At 59.5% G+C, this 20,706-nt stretch overlaps 2 protein-coding genes across 3 annotated transcripts; both read left to right on the plus strand.

Annotated features, from left to right (window-relative positions):
- Positions 1 to 4,202: 4,202 nt before the first annotated feature.
- Positions 4,203 to 8,118, plus strand: SAC3D1 (SAC3 domain containing 1). The gene is made up of 2 exons (XM_075005292.1): positions 4,203 to 5,108; positions 6,097 to 8,118. Exons 1-2 carry the CDS (start codon positions 4,310 to 4,312, stop codon positions 6,558 to 6,560), a joined length of 1,263 nt encoding a protein of 420 aa, XP_074861393.1. The 5' UTR covers positions 4,203 to 4,309; the 3' UTR covers positions 6,561 to 8,118.
- A 3,800-nt stretch (positions 8,119 to 11,918) lies between these two features.
- LOC142019075 (prospero homeobox protein 1-like) lies at positions 11,919 to 20,028 on the plus strand. 2 transcript variants are annotated; one of them, XM_075005454.1, is made up of 6 exons: positions 11,920 to 12,177; positions 12,970 to 13,247; positions 14,898 to 15,909; positions 18,283 to 18,384; positions 18,795 to 18,989; positions 19,257 to 20,028. In XM_075005454.1, the coding sequence occupies exons 3-6, from the start codon at positions 14,911 to 14,913 to the stop codon at positions 19,440 to 19,442; spliced, it is 1,482 nt and encodes a 493-aa protein (XP_074861555.1). In that variant the 5' UTR covers positions 11,920 to 12,177; positions 12,970 to 13,247; positions 14,898 to 14,910; the 3' UTR covers positions 19,443 to 20,028. The 2 variants fall into 2 exon arrangements, with proteins under 2 accessions (XP_074861556.1, XP_074861555.1); XM_075005455.1 differs by lacking the exon at positions 12,970 to 13,247 and having other exon boundaries at positions 11,919 to 12,177.
- The last annotated feature ends 678 nt before the right edge of the window (positions 20,029 to 20,706 follow it).

The raw sequence follows: 20,706 nt of genomic DNA on the forward strand, positions 1-20,706 counted from the left end.
CTCACCATTTCTCCCTATGCCAGGAACTCTCTGTATCCTCCTCATTTCTTCCACTTCCCTACACACCAAGGTTTTACAGCTTTACCACATGACTAGCCTCACTCGCCTCTGTCAATCTACAGTTGGACTAGCAGCTCACATCTATTTGTAAGGTTTTAGCCCTACCCAACCAGGTAAATCCCACCTATAAATACACTATCCTCCATCTGGAACCCCTTTAACTACCCATCAAACAGCTTTTGGTTCCAAGAAGCAGGTAAGTCTTACCCAGAGATGGGGAAAGGCTGGATGGGGCATGTCTCTAGCTTTGGGAGCTGAAGATAAGGGGGTGAATTACTTACTTCAGAGGCCATGTTTCAGGATTTTTTTTTTAGTTAAATTGGATTTTTTTTTGAAAAATAAAATCCTAAACTCATTTAAAAATAACAGGTACAATTAAATCTCATCACAAACGTGCTACACATACACTTAGGCTACGTCTACACTAGCCCCAAACTTCGAAATGGCCACGCAAATGGCCATTTCGAAGTTTACTAATGAAGCGCTGAAATGCATATTCAGCGCCTCATTAGCATGCGGGCGGCCGCGGCACTTCGAAATTGACGCGCCTCACCGCTGTGTGGCTCGTCCCGACGGGGCTCCTTTTCGAAAGGACCCCGCCTACTTCGAAGTCCCCTTATTCCCATGAGCAGACGGGAAAAAGGGGACTTCGAAGTAGGCGGGGTTCTTTCGAAAAGGAACCCCGTCAGGACGAGCCACATGGCGGCGAGGCACGTCAATTTCGAAGTGCCACGGCCGCCCGCATGCTAATGAGGCGCTGAATATGCATTTCAGCGCTTCATTAGTAAACTTCGAAATGGCCATTTGCGTGGCCATTTCGAAGTTTGGGGCTAGTGTAGACACGGCCTTAGAGTCACATAAACATGAATTAATGGAACTAGTCTGTCCAACCTACCTACTAGCTCTTGCTTCTTGATCATCCTGGACTTTCAATCCCAGATTCTCAGCAGACTAAACATGTGCAAAGACAGACAGGCTGGCTAGGATTGGTTTTGTTCTGTGCTTCTATGGTAGTGGACCTTGGCCACACATGGCAGAGGAGCGAGTTAAGACGTTGTCTGAAGATAGACAACATATAGGAGAGGAAGGAGGCAGCAAAGGAAGGAAAAGTGGAGTGAACTGCAAAGAAAAACAGGGAAGCTATTATTCAGTGCACACACAGCTTCCTATAGTTCCCCACACTTTTGCCACAGAGAAGCTGTGTGTGTGTGTGTGTGTGTGTGTGTGTGAGAGAGAGAGAGAGAGAGAGAGAGAGAGAGATCCTATCTGGGAATACTCTGAAGAAATTAGTTCCCTAGGTAAAAAAGGCAAATGTGTGAGGTGTAAGCAATGCAAGAAAATGATACAGGGCCTCGCTTCAAGGATGAACCATCATAAGGAAAATGTCTTATTATGAGATGATTACATGGATGAAAAAGTGGCTATGGCTCAGTGGGTCAACGGGTTAGTAATTTAAGTAAGTCAATTTGCAATGCATCATTCTTTAAAACTCGCTCGATGTACCTTTTAGCATCAGTGTGATTTAACAAGTAAATTCCCAAGATGTTTGCTGTGCTGAATGTTGCTGGGGGAAAAAAAGTTCCTTAGTCTAAACCTAGTTAACTAATTAAACAACCATTAGGATTAGCTATCACTCAAGTATACAATACAGAAAGTAGCAGTGAAAGAATTCTAGAGTTGCCTGTTTGTTGTCACTGAGAGTAATTTTCTTATTTTATATGATAAGGGTTGAACCTCTCTCATCCAGATCTCTCATGACAACATCTGGAATACAGCATCGTTTTAGTTAGCTGAATGACCGCTTATCATTGGTGTGGCCAAGTTTCCCATGATCCCATAAAGTTTGTTTACAGCCATCAGTCCTGACTCAGTGTTCTGTGCTGTTATTTAGCTGTAATTCACCCAAGTGTCTTCTAAGAGTCCAGTAATAGTGTTAGTAATGTGCTAGACAATATTGACCTCTTATGGTCTAGCAAATACTCTCATCTGGCACCAGTCAGGTCCCTAAGGTGCTGGACAGGAGAGGTTCAACCTGTATAATATATGCCTCCTATTGTGGAACATCATGGTCATAGACCCTAACGGTGATATAGACCAGAATGGTCTACTCTTTATTTTATTTTGGAAAATTCCACTTTTCCAAGGGAGCCCTGTTCTAGAATTGTTTTCCCAAAAAACAGAAGTGCCAGTTACTCCAAAATTAAGTGTAATCTAAGCATTGTCAGTCTTAGCTTTTCTGGTAAAATTTGATTTATATCAATTGCAGGGGGGGGTTTAAATCTGCTCGATTTAAATCAATCCACCTGGTATTTTTCATCCGTAATCTAACTGTTTGCGTACCATGGGTAAGAATCTACTGCTGCCAGCTGATATTTCTCTTGTGTGGTATCTGGTAGAGGCCTGTGTGGCTCACATTGAAGGGTCTGAATTCAGTCGCCCTCCAGCTGACTGCGGTCACCATAGAGTAGGACTGGGTGGACCCTTTCTATGAGCTTTTTTGGTTGATCTTTGATACTGTTCTGTCTCAGACACAGGTCAACCATGGGCCAAGTTGCAGAACACCTACAGGGTACAGAATCATAGGGCTGGAAGGGACTTAGGAGTTCATTGAGTCCAGCCCCTTGCTTCAATCAGGATCAACCCCAACTAACTCATCGCAGCCAGGACATTGTCAGGCCAGGACTTAAAAACCTCCAGGGAGGGAGATTCCACCACCTGTCCAGGCAACACATCCCAGAGCTTCACCTCCCTCCTCGTGAAACAGTTTTTCCTAATATCCTACCTACTCCTCTCCTCCTGTAACTTCAGCCCATTGCTCCTTGTTCTGCCGCCTGTCACCCCTGAGAACAGTTTCTCTCCATCCTCTTTAGAGCCCCCCCCCAGGAAGTTGAAGGCTGCTATTAAATCACCCCTCCGTCTTCTCTTCTGCAGACATGGGGACATTGCGCATTGTCCCTACTCCCATGAGCTGCTCCCAGCCCGGGCAGCGGCTGTCTGCGGGATGCTCAGGGGGCCTGTCTCTTCACCCCAGACCTCGCTCCCCGAGCTGGGAAGAGGGCACAGGAGACCTGACTCTCTGGCCTCCTCCCAGCCCTGCCTCCATTGCACACGCTGCCTGCACAGCTGGGCACAGGCCTCGCTCCCCCTCCAGCCAGGTCAGAGCCACGTCGCCGCCGCCGCCTCCCCCCAGCCCCAAACGTTCGAGGGGCAACACGCCCCTCCAGGCTGGGATTGGCTGATGGTATCACGTGGTGACGTGCTGGTCATGCAGCAGGAAGCAGCCTGGCGCAGTGCATTGTGGGGGAATTGACGGTTTTTTTTGGAAGTGTGTGGGGGGGGTAGGTCCGAGGCAGGGCAGATCCTGGTGGGGAGGAGCAGCTGGGCTGTGTCCCTGGCACTGGGCCGGGCCGGGCTGTGGGGTGTAGGGGGGAGAGCAAAGGGGCCTGTGGGTCAGGGCGCCTGGGCTGTGTCCCTGGCACCGGGCAGGGCTGGGGGGTGTAGTGGGGAGAGCAAAGGGACCTGTGGGTCCGGGCGCCTGGGCTGTGTCCCTGGCACCAGGCAGGGCTGGGGGGTGTAGTGGGGAGAGCAAAGGGGCCTGTGGGTCAGGGCGCCTGGGCTGTGTCCCTGGCACTGGGCCGGGCTGGGGGGTGTAGTGGGGAGAGCAAAGGGGCCTGTGGGTCCGGGCGCCTGGGCTGTGTCCCTGGCACCGGGCAGGGCTGGGGGGTGTAGTGGGGAGAGCAAAGGGACCTGTGGGTCAGGGCGCCTGGGCTGTGTCCCTGGCACCGGGCAGGGCTGGGGGGTGTAGTGGGGAGAGCAAAGGGACCTGTGGGTCCGGGCGCCTGGGCTGTGTCCCTGGCACTGGGCAGGGCTGGGGGGTGTAGTGGGGAGAGCAAAGGGACCTGTGGGTCAGGGCGCCTGGGCTGTGTCCCTGGCACCGGGCAGGGCTGGGGGGTGTAGGGGGGAGAGCAAAGGGGCCTGTGGGTCAGGGCGCCTGGGCTGTGTCCCTGGCACTGGGCCGGGCTGGGGGGTGTAGTGGGGAGAGCAAAGGGGCCTCTGGTCAGGGCGCCTGGGCTGTGTCCCTGGCACTGGGCCGGGCTGGGGGGTGTAGTGGGGAGAGCAAAGGGGCCTGTGGGTCAGGGCGCCTGGGCTGTGTCCCTGGCACCGGGCAGGGCTGTGAGATGTTGTGGTGGGTGGGGGCGGTGCTTTAGGAGTCCTGTCCCAGACGTTGGGCAGGGCTGTTGGGGGAACGATGTCCAGTTCTCCCACAGGGACAACCCTGATCCCCAGGTCTCCTAGGCCCCAGTGGAGGTGTACTTTAGATCACCCACCTAACAGGCCCCGCAAGAAGGGGCCCATGCCTCTAACCTGCCCATCCTCAGAGACGCCGCAGACAGGGCCTGAACCTTCCTCATCTTGTCTTGCACGCTGTGGGGGGGACCAGTCCCCCCCAGATCCTCACACCCTGTCTAGCTCTGCTGTGGATGCCTGGCGAAGGGGGGGCTCAGATGAGTTCCCTGTGGGCACATGCCCAGGGATGTGCCCCGCGGATGAACTGGCACAGCGGGAGCGCCAGGGTCGCCTGCACCGGCTGGAGCTGCAGGAGGGGACACGGCAGGGGGATCCTGCCCGGGTAGTGAAGGAGTATTCCCGTCCAGCTGCTGGCAAGGGGCTGCCTCAGCCCCAGGAGTTGCGCCCTGCCCCAGTGTTGCTGATCACTGTGCGCTACCTGCTGGGCCAGGTGACACAGCGAGCCGACCTACCCCTGGCTGAGGTCTATGCTTTTGTCTCTGACCGATTGCGTGCTGTGCGCCAGGATGCCACCTTGCAGCGGCTGCAAGGGGCTCCGTGCATGGCTCTGCTGGAGCGATCGCTGGGCTACCTGCTCCATGCTGGCTACCAGCTGTGCCAGGAACCCCTGGCCCACTTTGACCCCCACCTCCACAGCACCCAGATCCAGGAGTGTTTCAGCTGGCTGCGGCGCTGCTACCGGGACAGCTGCCACAAGAGGGAACCAGCCTTCCAGGCCCTTTTCCTCCTCTACAACCTGGGTGAGCAGCACCGGAGGAGGGCGCTGTGCTGCAGGGAGTGGGGGGGCTTAGGAGGGGCGCTGTGCTGTAGTGAGCAGTGGGGGGCTCGGGAGGGGGCACCGTGCTGCAGGGAATGGGGGGGCTCGGAAGGGGGCGCTGTGCTGCAGGGAACGGGGGGCTCGGGAGGGGGCGCTGTGCTGCAGGGAACGGGGGCGGGGCTCGAGAGGGGGCGCTGTGCTGCAGGGAACGGGGGGGCTCGGGAGGGGGCGCTGTGCTGCAGGGAACGGGGGGGCTCGGGAGGGGGCGCTGTGCTGCAGGGAACAGGGGGCTCGGGAGGGGGCGCTGTGCTGCAGGGAACGGGGGGGCTCGAGGGGGGGCGCTGTGCTGCAGGGAGCAGTGGATCAGGCTCCGGAGGGGGCTTTGCTGCTTGCATTACTCAGCAGGGGGCGCTGCCCTACAGACAGTGGGGCGCGTTGGTCAGCAGCGGATGCTGCAATACGAGGAGTAGTGTGGTGGCTTAGGAGCGGGCGCTGTGCCGCAGGGAGGTCAGCAGGGGCTCTCTCCCCGGCGGTCAGTGCTGCGCCGAGCGGTGCCGGGCTCTGTGCCGCAGGGAGGGAGGTGGGTGAATCAGTGGTGGATGCTGGGCTCTGGAGAGAGGACAAGGGCTCAGTCGTACGTGCAGGGAGATGAGCAGGGGCTCCCTGGGAGGCGCTGCTGCAAGAGGCAAGACGGAGAGCTCCGTAGAGGTTATTGTGCTGCAGCTCAGCTGCGGGTGCTGGGCAGGGAGCAGAGTGGGATCTCAGTAGGAGGTGCAGAGGGCTCGCTGGAGGTGCTGGGCTGCAGAGAATGGCACAGGACTCACCGCAGGGAGACCGACACAGGGAGAAGGGCTCTGTGCTGCAGAGAGCAGGATGGGGGGGTCTCGATAGGCTTCGTGCTACAAGGAGCAGCCGGGTGGGGGGAGCTCCTCAGAGGGCGCTGCTCTGATTTGCCCTTTTTTCCACCCTAGGCCTCCCAGAAGCCCTGTGCCAGGTCCTGCAGCTCCCAGACTCTGTCCGGGCCTCCCCTGAACTCCGCACGGCGCTGGCTGTCAACTGGGCTTACCTGGAGCGTGACTGGGCCCGCTTTTTCCGCCTAGCACAGGCCCTGCCTTACCTGCCGAGCTGTGCCCTCCATCGGCACCTGGGCCCTGCCCGGCGCCTGGCACTGCTCACATTTAGCCACGGCTTCAGTGCCAAGAACTGCCGCTGCCCCCTGGCCTGGCTTGTCCGGCTGTTGGCAGTGGACAGCCCTGAGGAGATGGAAGAGCTGTGCCACCAGCATGGACTCCCGGTGCAGGATGGAGCCGTGGTCTTCCAGAAAGCAGCTTTCAGGGATCCGGGTGTGCTGGTCCACAGCCACTCGCAGCTGCTGGTGGACAGTAAACGAGGGGAGGCCCCGCTGCTGGGGGTCATTGAAGATTGCTGTAGCTAATGGTCTGGAGGGACTTGGGGGGTTGGGTGGAAGCAAGGACTCCCGAGTCCTGACTTGGAGAGGGCTGAGGGTCTAGTGGGAGGGGCTGGACTGGGAGTCAGGACTTGCTGGTTTTCCTGCTGGCACTGGGAAGGGCTGGGCGCCCAGCTTCTGGCCCTTGCAGGGAAAGAGAAGTCAGGTATGAAGCAAGAGAGGTAGCCAGGACGCTTGGATTCCCTTCTCTTAGTGGCTGCATCACTGATTTCCTCTGCCAAGCTGCTGCCTTTGCCTCACTTCCCCCCGGCGTAAAATGGGGCTAAAGGAAGTCACTCACTTGTGCCTAGCGCCCGGGTGGTCTCTTTCCGTTGATGAGCTCGGCTTGCTGCATTTAACCCCCTGGTGTTGGATAATTTGCCTTGGCCAGTCGTGTTCCAACACCCCCCACCCCCGGCTTTGCAGCTCAGGAAGCTGGCTCAGATCTTGAAGTGTTTGGGAACTGGTTTGGGCCTGAACCTTGGTGTGATGCTTTGGGGTCTCTGACCCACACGCTGGGGAGCTGTATGGAATGGCAGCTGGTATCCCCTGCCCAGCTGGGGTGTAGGAGGAGATGCAGGGCAGAGCCCAGGGTGCCCCTGGGATTGTAGGTTGTCTGCAGGGAGTAGATGTCAGGCTTTCAATAAAGGTTGGCTTGTTAGCAGCTGTGGGGCTGTGTGACATGGCTGATTAGCCAATGGGGATGTGGGGCCCATGGTCAGGGTCCTTGGCCAATTGGGGAGCCCCACGCTAAAGGACAAGTGCTGGGAGAGGGGAAGACATTATACCCCAGCCTATCTCATGGAGCTGGAATGGACCATGAGAGGTCATCAGATCCAGCCTCCTGCACTCACAGCAGGACCTAGAACCATCCCCCACGGATCGTCTTCAGTCTATTTGCCCGGGATCCCTCACGGATTAAACTCACACCCTGGGTTTAGCAGGCCAGTGCTCAAACCACTGGGCTGTCCCTCCCCCTGGAAGTGCCAGGCCCAGTGGGGAACCCCCCCGCAAGCAGCAACACTGTCCTGACCCTGCTCCATTCCCCAGCATCCTGCCCCCATGTGTAGGCCCAGGACTGGCGGAGCTCTGACTCCCAGCCATGGCCTCTGGAAGCTCTCGCTCATGGCTGCAGACTCGGGGATCTGGTGAAATGAAGGGATACAGAACTTCCCTGGTCATGGGGTGGAGAGGAGAAAGCAGGGGCTGTAGGTGCTGGGGTGGAAGGAGGTGGGATCATGGATGGAGCAGGGGCAGAAGGCGTGGGAGGAGGTCCCCTATTTGCTCTGGCCCAGAGACCCAGGAAACCCGAATGCATCTGTGATGTGGGGCTGCCATGCTGGAGTGTCGTGTTAATGGCGAGGGCGGGATGGCCAACCCGCTGCGCTCAAGCTGTACGGGGCTTTTTGCGCCATTCCGTACAGCTGCTCCGCAGGCCGGGCCACACGCACGCCCCAGCGCGTCGTGGCGGCAGCAGCAGCTCTGATGAGCGGCCGGCATCGAGCTGGAGTGGGGCTGGGGGTGCCTGCCTCTGGGGGAGAGGGAGGGCATTGAGTGAGAGCGGGGGCGTGCTGGGGGTGCCTGCCTCTGGGGGAGGGGGAGGGCATTGAGTGAGAGCTGGGGGGCTGGCAGGGGTGCTTGGCTCTGGGGGAGGAGGGGGGGGCATTGAATGAGAGCGGGGGGGCTGGGAGTGCCTGCCTTGGGGAGGGGAGAGGGCAGTGAGTGAGAGCTGGGGGGCTGGCAGGGGTGCTTGGCTGGGGGGGGAGGGCAGTGAGTGAGAGCTGGGGGGCTGGCAGGGGTGCTTGGCTCGGGGGGGGCATTGAGCCGCGTATTATATATTTTAATCTATCTATAGATACTACGTCTATATGTGTGGTTGGATAGGTAGATAACAATAAATTTATAATACATGGCCCATTGCTGTCTATCCGTGGGTCTTCACCCCCAACTGGTTGGCCACCCTGCTCTTGTGTGTGTGAGGTGTTGAGGTGGGGTGTGGGGGAAGGTGAGTGAACAAGTGGGGGGTTGTGTTTGTCTAGGGGGATTGCGTGTCTGCATTGTGTATATGCGGGGAATCGTGGTGTTGACGGGCTGGGTTGTGTGTCAGATTTCACAAATGAAGGTTGGGGTGGTGACTTGTGGGAGGTGCCGGTCACTGACAGGAGCTACCCCAGGTAACTGCAGCCCTTCTCACCTCCTCCTGCACCCCAACGCCCCGCCCCAGCTGCCACATCCAAACTGCCTCCCAGAGCCCATACCCCTCCTACACCCCAACTTCCTTCCCCAGCTCAGAGCCTACACTCTGCACCCAATCCCCCTCCCAGAACCTACAGCCCTCCTGCACCTAAACTCCACCACAGAGCCCTAGGTATGTGCGGGGAGGAACTTGACCCATTCTGGGCACCAGCAAAGATTCTCCAGACGTGCTGCCCCCGGCGAGGGCTTTGTGAGACTGTGCATGAGAGAGAATTGGAGTGTGGAATGGGGCAGTGGGGGTGGTGTCTGAGGCCTGGGACACACACCCCCTTTGCACCTTGCTGGAGGGTTTCAGAGAAGAGTTGGCACTAGCGGTTTAGAGTTAGGGAGGGCTGAGCTGGGAGCCAGGACTCCTGGGTTCTTTCCCTAGCTCTCCTGGTGGGAATGCAAAGTCTTGGGAGGATTTAAAGCCCCATGGGGCAGCAGCAGCTAGTGAATGGGCTGCATGAGCGGCCCTCCTGCTTCTCAGGGGTGGGCCATAAACATGTAAGCAAGACCATCTCCTGGGTTAGGGCCATTTAGCTGACTGTGCTCACCTGCCTAGAACGTGGGGGCTGTGCTGATTGAACCCTAGCAGCGCTTTGATTGGTGCTGTGTGCAACCTCACCCATGTGGCCTGGCGTTACCTGCATGTCGCTTTAGTAATACAGATGGGGAAAAACCTACATGGATAAAAATCAGCAGAATCTGGCAATCCTGCATGTGGACAATGGTAAACATGTCTTGTGGGCCGCACATGGGGCCCCAATGGCCTGTATGCAGCTACAGGCTGCCCACCCCAGATTTAGAGAGACCCAGGGCTGTGAGCCCAAGGCCTGCTCTTGTGGAGGTGTGGGGGCAGTGTGCACTGCCAGGGGGCTACCAGAAGTGAGGTTAAAGGCCAGGAAAGAGAGTCCTTGCCCAGGCCGTTGGCTGGGACAGAAGCTTTGCCTTTGTGCTCTGTTCCCATGGTTCAGTAATCGGTGCCTGGCTTTGAGGAAGGCACTTGGGGTGTCCATGAGCCACATGTTCTGTGCTCCCAGAGGGAGGAAGTGTGGGTGCCTGAACCCAGCTGCAGCTCAGTACGTAGGGCTGAGAACAGGGGAATCCCATGATTCCTCCCTGAGCGAGGCAAAGGTTGGGTACCTGACGGGGGGGGCACTGAGAGACGAAGGGGTGCTACTAACTCTGTAACCAGGACACCCTTTCTCCCAATCCCCATGCCACTGAACCAGCCTGTCTGTCCTAGGGCCGGAGCTGAGCTAGTGGTCCTCTAGGGCAAGGCCCCGCGTCCCCTCCCCAGGCCCTGGGATTGGATTAGAGATGGCACCCCTAATGGGGAAAGGCCCCAGGCTCCCTTTCCCACCATATGACTGGATTGGAGCCTATGTCCCCTGGGGGGAAAAGGACCCATATCCCATTCCCTACCCATCTAAGCCAGCCAGTCCCCTGACCTGGGGCCATATGGAGACCAGCACCCCCTAGAGGTGAAAGGTGCCGTATCCCATCTTAAGGCCTCCAGAGCCAGCCAGTACCCCACTCAGGCCAGACTAGAAAAAGCACGATCTAGACAGGAAAAAAACCCATGTTCCATTCCCAGGCACCTTCTTGTATGCCCAGGATGGGTGGGGGGTGTCTATAACTCAGAATCCGACAGCCTGAGAATCTGGGTTGTGTTTATTTCCCTCCAAGGCGCCTCTCCCTCCCTCCCCTTTATGATGTCCAATTAAATCTTAAAACAACTCAGGCAAACACACAGCAGCCTCTCAGGAGGAACTGGAGGCCCACATTCTCACGGGGCCAAGCTGGGACTGATAAGCTGGGACCTTCTAGCCCCTGGGAAACTCCTGCCTGGGATGTGTGTTCCGGGGTAAGTGACAGATCCTCAGGTAATGGATGAGGGGCCTGTCTCTCCCAGGAGATTTATGCATCTGCTTATCTGGAGCTTTTAATGGGCAGGGGAATTTTGCCATCACTAGAGCAGGTGACTGTTCCGTAATGATCCAGATGGGTTACGTCTCTGCTCCAAGGGCCAGGCTTCTGGCCTGTGACTCAGGGTACCTAGATTCAGTTCCTGGCTGTGTGGCAAAGTCCCAGGGTGATTGTCCCTCTCCGACTCAGGCTACCTGTCTGACAGATGGGAAGAATAATAGTGCCTTTGTGCATGATTGCAACCTCAGGGCAGGGACAGTCAGTCTGTGTCTGTGCGGTGCCTGGCTCAAGAGTGACCCCAGGCCCAGCTGGAGAGTGTGCGGTGCTCAGAACGAGGGGGTTTCAGGCACGCTTCTGTGCAGCAACCAGCATGACAAGGGCTCTGATCTCCATTGGGTCTGTACAGTGCCTGGCACAATGGGGACCGTGTGTCCACTGGTGAAAGCAGCTGGCAGATCTCTGGCCGCATGGGCCACCTACGTTACTGGTCCCAGCAAAGAGGCTCTGTATGCCAAGAGGCGAAGGAGTTTGCGTGCCTTCCAGAAGTGCCCCAGGGTGCAGGTGTGGGGGGCTTGGGACGGGGAATAGACACTCAAAGACCTTCTGGGCAGGCGAGTGGAGTCAGGCCTGTTCCCGGGTCTGTGTGAGGAGAGGGACTGGGAAGAGCCCAGACTTTTCCGCCATGCCTCCGGGGGAACAACTTCCTGCACTGTGCGTCCCTGGAACTGCTGCGTCAAAGGGGCATGAGAACAGGCCCTGATAATGCCAGCAAGCACAAAACAAGAGGCACAGAGTGGCTGGGGCGGGGGCTGGAGATTAAGGGCTGAATGAAGGCAGTGAATGGGCTCGGCAGTGCGGGTGGGGGGCGCAAATCCTTTGGACGCAGTGAGACGTGAATAGAGGAGCACACGCAGCACTTGTGCTTAAGCCCTGGCCTGCCACACGCCATATGGGGGCAGGAGGTTATTGCAGCAGCCACAGGCGTGGACTAATCCCACCCGCATTCCTGATGAATTGGCTAAAGGCTTCGCAGGGTTAGCTCATTGCACCAGTCCTGGGGTGAGAGGGAAAGACCCTTAAAGACCGTGTGGGCAGGGGGCAGCAGAGAGGGAGGGGGGACTCCTGGGCTCTGTCCCCAGCACAGGGATGGGAGCAGTGTTCCTGTAAGCTGGGGGCTTGGGTGGCCTTCCAGGAGAGAGTCAAATGCCGCCCAGCTGCTTGGCCGAGCAGCCCCACTGCCTGCAGCATTTCTCTCTCCCCCCAGTGGTGCACATCTGCACATGCATCAGGGCACATAACATTTATTCTGCACATGGATGGAAAAAATGAGGAGGATCCCTGGATAGGAGAGATGGCGGCGGAGCAGCAGGGCTTGGGGGCCAGGAAGCCTGGTTCTAGTCCCATTCGGGGAGGGGCGTGGCGGCAGCTGCAGCGTGAGGTGAGGCGCTCTGAGTGCTGGGTGCGGTTGTGCATGAGGTGGGTGTGTGAGTGCCAGGGGGGTCCAGTGTTTAGGGGTGGGGGAGTGTCTTCGAACAGCTGCCTCATAAATGGCAGAGTCTTAGGTTGTAATCCCCCGTCCCCTGCCCTTCTGGGACTGCACAGATCCCAACCATCTAGGATCAACCAGCTCCCCTCCTCCCCACCAGGGGCTCATTGAGTCCTTCGCCATCCCCCCCCCCCGCCGCCCCACAGCGGCCCCTTGGCTTCTGGTACATCCCCTCCTGCTCTGAGGCTGTCCCGGCTGCCAGCTGCCCCGGGATCGTTGGATTTATGGTGTGATTTACAGCACCACAGGGTGGCAGCTGGGAGGCGAGGGCTGTAGCCACCTGACGTAGCCAACGGTTGGGGATGGGGACAGCTGGGACAAAGGATTCTTGGGTTCTGTGCCAGCTCTGGAAGGGCTGTGGGTTGTGGTGGAAACTTGGGGGTGGGGGAGACTCTGGGTTCTGGCCCCAGCCCTGGGAGGGGAGAGGGGTGGAATAGACTGCGGGGGAGTCAGGATGCCTGGGTTCTGGCCCCAGCCCTGGGAGGGGAGAGGAGTGGAATAGATTAGAGAGGTGGAGGGGGGAGTCAGGAAACCTGGGGTCTTGCCCCAGCTCTGGGAGGTGGGGGAAGAGGGGTGGAATAGACTGTGGGGGGGAGTCAGGACACCTGGGTTCTGGCCCCAGCCCTGGGAGGGAAGATGGCTCTTGTGTTCCCTTATTTCCCAGCATTTCCTTCTCCCTTTCAGGTCTCTTCCTTTTGGCATCTGGGTCCAGCTTGCCCACTCCCTCCCACTCTGGCCCAGGATTGACAAGGGGATAACCCTCTGTCCAATCATGGTCCAGCTCCTCCCCTGCTACTGGCATTCCCCCCCTCCAGCCCCACGTGGGGCTGTGTCCCCGTGGTGTGATGTCACGAGAGGAATGACCCAGGTCCTTCCTGGCTCTGTCAATCAGTGTGCAGAGACCGGCTGGCACCAGGGATCGGGGCTCTGGGGCTCTCCCCAGGGCAGGCACCTGCCGAGCGGTGAGTCAGAGCATCACCTGCCCCGTCACCTGGCTTCAGCTGCCAGCATGGCCAAAAGGGAAGAGTCCACTGGGGGCTTCCAGGCACCCCCAGCAAACCAGAGGGCTTGGGGGGTTCAGGAGCAGGTGGGGAGAGCTGCAGGGAGGAAGGCTTTGGGCAAGGAGCCCCAGAGCTGGACTATAAAGGGCAGCATGCAGCAGGCAAGGGAAGGCTGCGGGTTCCCCACAGGGTTTGGATCGGGATGCTCTGGGTTCAGGGCTGGGGAAGGTCTGGGGATGGGATGTGGGCATTGGTCAGGGTTGCAGAGGGATTGGAGTGATCAGGGGAGCCAAAGGGGATGCAGGTCTGGGTGGGAGGGTACAGGAACACACTTGGTGGTGGGGTAGAGGGAGGTGGAGTGGGAGAAACAGAGAGCAGGGAAGGTCAGGGTGGAGGATGTAGGGGGCTGAAAGGTGGCAGGATCTGGGGGTGGGGGATGCAGGGGGCTGGCTGAGGGGAGATGGGTGGAGGATGCCAGGAGAGGCAAGGCCTGGTTTGGGGTACAGGGGATGCCAGGGAGGCAGGAGGTCTGTCTGTTTATATTAATATAGAGTTTAGCTAGAACAAGAGCCACAGGTCCTGGGATCCTGCTCCTGTCCCCTCCAGCTGCTACTTCACAGCCTTTGCAGCCTGTTCTAGGAATTGCTCCAAGGGTTGGGAGGGGGGTGGCAGGTTGCACTTGTATTAGGGTAACCAAGTGGGGAGCAGTATTCTAGCCGGGGGGAGTGTGGGGGGAGGACAGAGGGAGGGAGGGGAGAGCTGGCTGCCTCGCCAAGCCTGCGGCTTCACTGGGGACCAGGGATCTCTACCAGAGGGATGTGAGGGGAAAGCCTGGACTTGGGTGGGGGGATCTCCGCAGGGTGTCCTGCCACAGCCTAGGGCAGAGAGGGAGGTCTCAGCGATGAGGCCGGATAGGGGCTGTGTAGCCTAGGCCTGGGGGGCAGGGTTCGCTCAGCAGAGAGGGCCAGGGAGGCCATTGCCCAGGTGTGGGAGCAGGGCTCTCAGCGGGGGACAAGGGCTCGGGTAGTGGAGGATTGGCGCAGAGGCCCTGTGCCTTGTGGTGAGGAGCAGGGGGCTGCTAGGTTTGCATCAGCCCCACACGTCTCTCCCAGCTGCCTTCTCCGAGCAGCTGGGCATGTTTGCATTGGCTGGGGACCATGGGGGGAGTGTGCTGTGGGGAGGAAGGGAACCTTTGCCCCAGTGACACCTCTGCCTATAGCCTTTAAATGGCCGTGCCCCCTCCCCCAACCTGCCAGCCCAAGGTCCAGCAGCTGAGCTCTCTGCCTGAGCCAGCTGCGTTAACCCTTGTCCTGTCCCTGCCCAGTGCTTAGGCTGGGGTTCAGCCCAACCCCTGCGTGCAGAGCAAGTGCCACTGAGGCAAGGCAGAGAAGGAGCAGGTCTGGGGAGTCAGTAGGTGGCACTGTCCCCTTGTCGCCCCGACCTAGTGTGGGGCGGGAGGCGCCGTGCTGCAGGGAGTGGGGCGGTTCTCAGTAGGAGAGCTGTCCCCCTGCATTCAGTGTTGAACCCAGGGCTGCCCCGGCACCGTGCTGCATGAGGGAGCAGGGTGCACTTCAATCTCCCAACTCCCCTGCCTCCAATCTTCCCCTGCAGCCTCCCACCAGCAATGTCCTTCTCCGGTGCCGGTCTCAAGCTGGAGCAGCTGGAGGAACAGCAGCCAGAAGGCCCCAGCTACCAGCTCAGCTTCCAGAACCCAGCTAGGGGCCGCGGTGACCTGGCGGCCCCTTACCCTGACAGCGATCTCCTTTCCCAATGGCTGCGCAGTAGCATGAAGGCCAAGCTGGCAGAGGCCTGTGACCTGGGCGAGTCCTCCCAGGGGGCCAGGGAGGTCCCAGCAAAGAGGGGTGTGGAGTCAGAAGGTGCCAAGGAGTTTGCATGGGCCAAGCGGGCCCGAGTAGAGAACATTGTTTGCAGCATCAGCAGCTCGTACCATGACAGGGGCCTGGAGGAAGAGGGGACCAGGTACAGCCACTCCCGCCAGGCCCGGGAACGGAACCAGCTCAAGCAGCAGTTGGAGAGGATGCGCGAGCAAGTGTTCCAGCTGCAGGAGAAACTATGCCAGATCTACAGCGGGGTGGCCCAGGAAGAAGGCAGCCACGTGGGAGCTGCCTGGTCCCAGGAGCCAGGCCCAGCTGGCTCCAGCACCCGGCACCCTGGGGAAGGGAGCAGGCACCCTGGCACCCTGGCTGAGGCCCTGAAGGAGGAGCTTGGGGCAGCCATGACCCAGGTGGTGGACTCTGTCGTGCAGCTGTTTGCCCGCCAGCAAGCCCCACCAGAGGAGCCCCCTGGCCACTACCCAAGCGACCAGACGGAGGCGCTGCCCCTCGTTGTGAGGAAGAGCCTGCCCCGGGCGTCCCCTGAGCTGGTGGCGGGCTCCTTCCCCCAGCCCACGGCTGCGCCTCCGTACCCAGCTGCCTTCAAGGACAGAGCCGCGGGCGAGGCCTACTGGGAGGGTGTGAGCCTGCGCACCAAGCTCGCCTCACGCCACCTGCTGGAGCCGCGCTGTGCCCTCTTCCAGCTGGCCGGGCCGCCTGAGCACCAGCTCCCCAAGAGCCAGGCCGCTGAGCCACACCCGTGCCTGGAGCCAGCCCTCTACAGGCCCTCGGTATCCTTTAGGAGCCGGCCAGGCCGGCGGAGAGCAGCGGCACTCGGCTCCCCACTGCTCCCACGCCCTGCCCCTAACACAAGCCCCCTGCACACACTGTCCTGCACACCCCCCCCCGTCAACACCTTCACCCCTACACACCCAGCCCCCGACCCTCCCCACACTTCCCCATGCCTTGTCCTCAACTAACCCACCCCACTGTCCTCACACCCTGCCCCCACCAACCCACACCCACGGTCCTCACACCCTGCCCCCGCTAACCCACCCCACTGATCTCACACCCTGCCCCCGCTAACCCACCCTACTGATCTCACACCCTGCCCCCACCAACCCACACCCACGGTCCTCACACCCTGCCCCCGCTAACTCACCCCACTGTCCTCACACCCTGCCCCCGCTAACTCACCCCACTGTCCTCACACACTGCCCCCAGCTAACCCACACCCACTGATCTCACACCCTGCCCCCGCTAACCCACCCCACTGTCCTCACACCCTGCCCCCGCTAACTCACCCCACTGTCCTCACACACTGCCCCCAGCTAACCCACACCCACTGATCTCACACCCTGCCCCCGCTAACCCACACCCACTGTCCTCACACACTGCCCCCAGCTAACCCACACCCACTGATCTCACACCCTGCCCCCAGCTAACCCACACCCACTGATCTCACACCCTGCCCCCAGCTAACCCACACCCACTGATCTCACACCCTGCCCCCGCTAACCCACACCCACTGTCCTCACACCCTGCCCCCGCTAACCCACCCCACTGATCTCACACCCTGCCCCCACCAACCCACACCCACGGTCCTCACACCCTGCCCCCGCTAACCCACCCCACTGATCTCACACCCTGCCCCCGCTAACCCACCCCACTGATCTCACACCCTGCCCCCACCAACCCACACCCACGGTCCTCACACCCTGCCCCCGCTAACTCACCCCACTGTCCTCACACACTGCCCCCAGCTAACCCACACCCACTGTCCTCACACCCTGCCCCCGCTAACCCACACCCACTGTCCTCACACCCTGCCCCCGCTAACCCACCCCACTGTCCTCACACACTGCCCCCAGCTAACCCACACCCACTGATCTCACACCCTGCCCCCGCTAACCCACACCCACTGTCCTCACACACTGCCCCCAGCTAACCCACACCCACTGATCTCACACCCTGCCCCCAGCTAACCCACACCCACTGATCTCACACCCTGCCCCCAGCTAACCCACACCCACTGTCCTCACACACTGCCCCCAGCTAACCCACACCCACTGATCTCACACCCTGCCCCCAGCTAACCCACACCCACTGATCTCACACCCTGCCCCAGCTAACCCACACCCACTGTCCTCACACACTGCCCCCAGCTAACCCACACCCACTGATCTCACACCCTGCCCCCAGCTAACCCACCCCACTGACCCCACTGTTCCCACGCCCTGACCCCACTAACCACACCCACACCCACCCGGCCCCCACCCCTGCCCCCTGCTAACCCACACACATTCCCCCGGCCGCTGTGGGGCTTCCCCTGCCGGCATGCGCCTGCTGACCTCCCACACACCGACCCAGCCGGCCACGCACAGCCTCCGCCTTCTCCCACCTGCATCCACCCAGCCGCTTCCCGCTTCCCGTCCCACCACCTCACGCCCACTGAGCCCTGTGATCAGCTCGGCCGGCCCGGCCTGGGGCCCAGCCCCCCTGCACACCTGCTGGCTGCCACCTGTGAGGCGTTGGCGGGGCAGGTGTTCGTATCACCTGCTCCCCCCCCTCCAACGCCACCCACACGCTGAAGCCCTCTGGGGCCTGGCATAAGTTTAATGGTTAACCCAGCTGAGCGGCTCCTAAGCCGATTGCACCAGCTGGGGTAGGGCTTCCGCCTGGACCCCACCAGGGACCTGCTGAAAATAATCCTTGGGATTAGCGGGGGGGGGGAAAGGCAAAGACCCCCCCCCCCCGCCGCTGCCCCATCCCCTGCCTGTCCCCTCTCACTGCACTGACCCTACACACTCCTTTCCCTCCTCCTCTGTCCCCTGCCCCACACGCTGGCGCCTCCAACTGTCCCCCCCGCACAACTGCTGCCTCCTCCCTTAGCTGTCGCCTCCCCATGCGGCCTTCACTGCCCCTCCCACTGCGCTGCACACCCTGCCCCTCCCGCCACAGGTGAGCCGAGCTGCCAGGGCAGGGCCACGAGCCTGAGCCTGGGGGGGTACAATAGGGCGGAGGGGTCGGCAGTCAGGACTCCTGGGTCTACTCTCGGCTCCTGGGGGGCTCAGCTGGGTGGGGGGAGGGGAGAAGTGCTGTTTCTGGAGTGAGGTGGCCCCATTATAACTTCCCGTATTGCTCCTTAACCACATCATTCCCAGGAGGGCCTCACCCCTGGGCACCTGAAAAAGGCCAAGCTAATGTTCTTCTACACTCGCTACCCCACCTCCGGGACACTCAAGACCTACTTTTCCGACGTCAAGGTGGGTCCCTCAGAACCTCCCAGTTCTGGGACCGTTTGGCCAGGGACCCTGCATATGAAGCCAGGCCCCCTTCAATGCGGCTTGTGCGGGGCCTCTGGCACCATCCGTGTCCCTCGCCCCACTCCTCAGTAGCCAGAAGCAGACCCCTAGGTAGCGCATGTGGCCAGGAGATGGGTGGTGGTAGTCACAGCCCCTCCTTGCCAGGGAATGGGCAGAACAGGGATCAGCCACCTCTTTTCCCAGACAGTGGGGAACAACATGGGCTGGGATGTCCCTTTTCCAGGAAGTTGAGGCAGGGACAGGCAATTGCTCCCTCCCTTTCAGGTGACGTGGGGGGCCGGGAAGGGGTCTCAATGCTGCGGGCCGGGGCTGTGTCGTGAGCAAGGTCTCACCTTGTGCCGCTCCCTCAGTTCAATCGCTGCATCACGTCCCAGCTCATCAAGTGGTTCAGCAACTTCCGGGAGTTTTTCTACATCCAGATGGAGAAGTTCTCCCGCCAGGCCCTGAGCAATGGGGTGACCAGCGCCGAGACACTGACGGTCACCCGGGACTCGGAGTTGGCACGCGTCCTCAACCAGCACTACAACAAAGCCAATGACTATGAGGTGTGTTCGCAGGGCGGGACGGCAGCAGGCAGGAAATAGGGTGCGCGCAGGCTGGGGATCAGGGGAGTGAGTGGTAAGGGGGAGGTGAAGGCTGGGGAGGGATCCCGGCTGAGTTGAGGCGAGCAGGCTGGGGGGATCTTAGTACTATGGGAGGACCTGGCAAACGGCACCTGACCTCGAGGGAGGAATAAAACAGCCATCCTGGGCTCCTGGCTTCATCCGTTCTGCAGGGTGATGTTCTCCTGTCTTTTTGCAACCCCCACCCAGATCCCCAACAAGTTCCTGGAGGTTTCCCAGATAACCCTGCGCGAGTTCTTTAGGGCCGTCTCCCGGGGCTGTGATGCTGACCCCTCCTGGAAGAAATCCATCTACAAAGTCATCTGCAAACTGGAGTGTGACATCCCCGATGCCTTCAAAGCTCCCCTGTGCCAGCTGGACACGGTGCATGAGTGATTGAGGGAGGGGCACTGCCGATGCAGGGTCCTGGGGGTGGGGGACTCTGATGATGTATTGTTTATGTGATTCACAATGTTGCTAAATTGCTGGCTGGGTAATGTGGCCTTGCCAACCACCCATGTTTCAAAATTGTCCTCTCCTGACTGAGCACAGGAAGTTGCACTGGGAGAGTGTGGGGTGTGCAGGCCAGGGAGGGATCCCAGCAGTGGGGCAAACAGGTGACCCAGGGAGTGCAGGTCAGGACTGGGAATGAGAGGGATCCGTCAGGGAGGGAGAAAGGTGGCATGGAATCATAGAACACTAGATCGGAAAGGGACCACGAGTGGTCACTGAGCCCTCTCCTTGAAGCAGGACCAAGCACCATCTAGATCAGTGGTTCCCAACCTGAGGTCCATGGCCCATTGGGGGTCCACGAGGGTTTTTCAGGGGATCCATGAAAAAAAAAAGATAAAGTGAAAAATAAACATAAAAATGCTCCCGAAAAGTAAGTTTTAAATAAACTGCAAAGTTACAATCCGTTATTGTTTTTAAATTAAATAGTGTTTTAAATGTTAATTATGTGTGTTTCTGCTTTCATTTAATGACGTGTACCTAGTGGTCAGAACTGGGTTGGATGGGGGTCCGCAGATGCTTTGGGGGGGGTGGGAGGCCGCACTAGTGAAAAGGTTGGGCACTAGTGACAAGGTTGGGCACCACTGATCTCTATCATCCCCGAAGGACGCCCGTCTAACCCGCTCTCAAATCTCGCTAATGCTGGAGATTCCACACCCTCCCTAGGCAACTTATTCCAATGCTTAGCCATTTTGGCAGGAAGCTTTTCCTAATGTCCAGCCTAACCCTGCCTGGCTGCAATTGCAGTCCCTTGCGTCTCATCCTAGCCACAGAGGTTAAGAAGAATATTTTGTCTTCCTCCTCCTTTTAACGCCCTTCTAAGTACTCGGAAGCTGCTGTCAAGTCTCCTTGGGATAGAGGAAGCCCGAGAACGGCCTGGGGCCTGGGGAGGGCTCCCAGCAGTGTGGGGGCAGTCAGAATGGGCAGCACAGCTGGGGGTTGGCGGGGGGGGGGAGAGGTGGCAGCAATTGGGCAAGGGAGGTGATGTGGGAAGCACAAGCTGCAGGTGGGCTGGTGGTGAGCTCCCAGCAGTGGGACGGGGCGGGGGGGCAGCTATGGGGGGGAATGTGGCCTGGGAGGGACCCCAGCAGAGGGGGAGCTGGGCAGCAAAGGGCTAACAGTCAGGTGCAAGGGAAAGCTTCTCCTTGAG

The sequence above is a fragment of the Carettochelys insculpta genome, chromosome 11, assembly GCF_033958435.1.
Source record: "Carettochelys insculpta isolate YL-2023 chromosome 11, ASM3395843v1, whole genome shotgun sequence".
Classification (NCBI taxonomy): domain Eukaryota; kingdom Metazoa; phylum Chordata; order Testudines; family Carettochelyidae; genus Carettochelys; species Carettochelys insculpta.

What these genes read in the sequence shown, in the direction of transcription:
- LOC142019075 (XM_075005455.1), top strand. Translation starts at nt 14,911, where the DNA reads ATGTCCTTCTCCGGTGCCGGTCTCAAGCTGGAGCAGCTGGAGGAACAG. An exon ending in CAGCCCTCTACAGGCCCTCG is followed by an intron (nt 15,910 to 18,282) that starts GTATCCTTTAGG and finishes CATCATTCCCAG; the next exon opens with GAGGGCCTCACCCCTGGGCA. An exon ending in CCTACTTTTCCGACGTCAAG is followed by an intron (nt 18,385 to 18,794) that starts GTGGGTCCCTCA and finishes CCGCTCCCTCAG; the next exon opens with TTCAATCGCTGCATCACGTC.
- SAC3D1 (XM_075005292.1), top strand. Translation starts at nt 4,310, where the DNA reads ATGTCCAGTTCTCCCACAGGGACAACCCTGATCCCCAGGTCTCCTAGG. An exon ending in TTTCCTCCTCTACAACCTGG is followed by an intron (nt 5,109 to 6,096) that starts GTGAGCAGCACC and finishes TTTCCACCCTAG; the next exon opens with GCCTCCCAGAAGCCCTGTGC.